The sequence below is a fragment of the Arabidopsis lyrata genome (genome assembly GCF_000004255.2).
Source record: "Arabidopsis lyrata subsp. lyrata unplaced genomic scaffold ARALYscaffold_5, whole genome shotgun sequence".
NCBI lineage: Eukaryota > Viridiplantae > Streptophyta > Magnoliopsida > Brassicales > Brassicaceae > Arabidopsis > Arabidopsis lyrata.
In genome coordinates this window covers 1,269,964-1,273,083 of record NW_003302551.1, presented here as the reverse complement: position 1 = coordinate 1,273,083, position 3,120 = coordinate 1,269,964, and the positions used below count along the sequence as shown (strand labels likewise).

The following is a 3,120-nucleotide window of genomic DNA, read 5'->3' as shown; positions in this document are numbered from 1 at the left end:
AATAATAATAATATTATTACAAAACATCACACTTTGTGGAACAAAAAAAATCTCAAAACATCAAACTATTAGGAACAGAGGGAGTATTTGTTTGTTAAGATCCAATATGAAATCAAATTCTTGCTTAAATTGAAGAAATAACATTGAATATTATCTTGTATTTAGTTTTCTCAATTCTCATTACACTAATCAAGTGTCGATGTGGTTTATGTATTGGGTTTTTCTTTGCATGGTTGGTTAATCTGACCGCTAAGATGGATCAATCGTAAATCTTCTTAAGAGAGGTCACGCTCATTTGTGTCAACCACACCACTCATCTTGTTATGCACACTAAGAAGATACAAAAAACTTGAGTGTTCCGATATACTACGATTACTTAAGAACCTCGTGAACTTTGGCTACATCACATACATAAGATCGCAACGTTAGCAACAAACAACTGCTCGAGACTGACATCTTTATGCTTAGCCGCCTTTTCACTTCTACGATAGGTGAACAACGATCACACTATTTCCATCTACAAAAGACCGGGGACAGAGCTTGGACAGGGGAGCTTGGACATGACACAAAGCAACAACAGAGCTTGGACAGGGGAATTATACACTGCTTTCTGCATACCATATGATCAACACAATGCAACATATAACTCTGAGATCGGGGGATGGTAATTTACAAGCAATCAACATGGAATAGAATACCATATCCGTATAAATCAATGACTGATGATGTCTCGAGCTAACGGGGGGAGGCAGGAAACTACCTATCTTAAGCCATTATCAAAAACTTATGTTGTTGGTTGTATGTGTAAGCTCGTTCCAACATTTGAATATGTGTTTTCCTATGAATTCCCTAGTTCACCTAACCATTAGCGTTTGTAATAGTTACACAGCTTACATGAGGATTTAACCTATCATATCGATATTACTCGGGACAACTCCTAGCTTTATTCCTCGTCGAAATGTAACCTCAACTTAGAAGATCATCTAGCCCTAACGAGTTTGTGAAACTAACAACACAACGCAACACATCAACACATGTTTCAGAAACCATTAGATGGTGAAATCACAAAGCAATCACAATGGAATAGATTTAACCTTATGAATCAATTCACTCAAATCTTAAGCCATTACCAAAACTTATGTCTATTCGCATCTCACATTCTAAATTTGTGCAGAGAATTAACAAAAAAACAATCACACAAATCACAATAACACCCAAATCAAACTAAATCGTGAGCTTAGAAATCAAAGATTTTAGGAATCATAAATAAGTTTTTCACATCACAAACAAATAAATTTGAAATCCCTAATACACTTACTAATCGATTTCCGAAGAAAATTGAAATCATAGAGAAGAAATTTTAACCGGAATCAGTTGATATCGGCATCGTCGAAATCATCCTCGAATTTGTTGAAGAAATCAGCGTCGGCGAGCTTACTCTCTGAAGCACCTCCTCCTTCGCTAAAAATCTCCATAGCTTCGAGATCATCAACGTCCATGGCCATTGAAGAACCTGCATCATCCATCTCCGATAACATGTCAAGCTGCATCGGCCTCATTCTTCTCTTCTTCCGGAAAGATCTAATCTTTGCAGTGACGTGACGGTGATGGTTGATGGTATTGAAGTCGTTTTGTTTAGGCCCAATTTATGTGGCCCATTAACGGTGACGGGACATGTTTAAATATTGAGGTCATTTTTTCTTTAGGCCTAATTTATGTTGGCCCATAACTTGAAGGTTATTTTTTTTTGTTTGGGACCTCCAAGTGGATGATGGAATTGTAAATTAACAAAAGAGAGAAATGAAAGAAAAAGAATCCCACCGACAAAAAAATATTATTAGGGAGACATATAAAAATAAATTTAGGTAGAAAATATATTATGTTTAAAAATAAATTTAGGTAGAAAATATATTATGTCCCTTGTTTTTAACAATTTCTTTCAGACTTTATTAAACTGTAAACGGATAATATAATGTATCAATCAACCAAATAAGTGATATTGAAATATGTTAAAAACAATGAGTCAAGAAATAGAAATTTTCTTACAAAAGATCAGCTGCCAAATGTAACATGCCTTAGTGATTAGTACGGAAGTTTCATCATCCAAAAACATATATTATCTCGTTCAGAAAGCAAATTAAAAGATATTTTATCTAATTCCAACCAATTATAATATTCTGTATAATAAACAGAATGTTAATGAAAATACTTTAACGTATTCCCAGTTTACATCCATAAAATTTGCTTGGAGTTTTTTTTTTTTTTTTTTTTTTTTTGACAAGGAAACGAGTTAGGGCCTGACTGGTTTAAACGCAGCGGTTGCGGTTACGGTTGCGGGAGTTTGCAGAAGCGGGCGGTTGCGGTTTCAAACGTTACCAAGTGTTTTGAACGACTGGTTTAGCGTTTGAAACTGGATGCGTTTGCGGGAGTTTTATGACTGATAAACCAGCGGGTGCGGTAGCAGTTAAATAGAAAAATGACCAAAAAAATAAAAAATATAATTACAAAGAAAAGAATGAAAAAAACAACAATATATTATTATGATAATATTAGAAAAATTGAACATGCTTAATAATTAAAACCATAAATAAAGTACTAAATAATTATTCAAAAATAAAAAAATTTTGTAACAAGATAGTACTTTATGCTGGTTTAACTCCAAAAATCGCATCAAGTAATGGGACAAACTGTAAATAACGTTGAATTCAATCAAAAATCAAGTGATTTTCCATTCGAGAAAACAAATCGAAACATATATTCAATCAAAAAGCAAAGCAATACATAATGAAAAGAAAAAAACAATGCGATGAAAAATATTCAAAGAGTTACACATGAAGTGGTGAATGAATAAAATGATACTATATGATACTTACGTTTGGTTCTTGATTTTCATCAGTTTGGGTGTAAGACAATGAGAGAATAAGGTTTTAGAATATTGATTAGGGTTTCTGATGAGAACGCGATACAAAGATGAAAGATATACATAGGATTAATATAATTTATAATAATTTCTAATAATTATAAGTAAATCCAACCGCTACCGCCTGCAGCCGCAAACGCTTGCGGGAAGGAGCTTTTGAAATTCAACGATCTCGAGCGGTTTAAAGCGGTTTGGAGCGG

At 33.8% G+C, this 3,120-nt stretch overlaps 1 protein-coding gene across 3 annotated transcripts; it reads right to left on the bottom strand.

The window, feature by feature from the left end:
- Positions 1–257: 257 nt before the first annotated feature.
- On the bottom strand, positions 258–1,620 carry LOC9311235 (small acidic protein 1). Of its 3 annotated transcripts, none has more exons than XR_002332104.1 (2): positions 1,319–1,620; positions 258–610 (listed from the first exon to the last, which is right to left on the bottom strand). XR_002332104.1 is itself a non-coding variant. In XM_021026465.1 (2 exons), the coding sequence occupies exon 1, from the start codon at positions 1,557–1,559 to the stop codon at positions 1,371–1,373; it is 189 nt and encodes a 62-aa protein (XP_020882124.1). In that variant the 5' UTR covers positions 1,560–1,620; the 3' UTR covers positions 258–603; positions 1,366–1,370. The 3 variants fall into 3 exon arrangements, 2 of the variants coding, with proteins under 2 accessions (XP_020882124.1, XP_002875167.1); XM_021026465.1 differs by having other exon boundaries at positions 258–603; positions 1,366–1,620; XM_002875121.2 differs by having other exon boundaries at positions 1,366–1,619.
- Positions 1,621–3,120: the final 1,500 nt, after the last annotated feature.

Coding starts and splice junctions, on each gene's coding strand:
- LOC9311235 (XM_021026465.1), bottom strand. CDS start 1,559: ATGAGGCCGATGCAGCTTGACATGTTATCGGAGATGGATGATGCAGGT.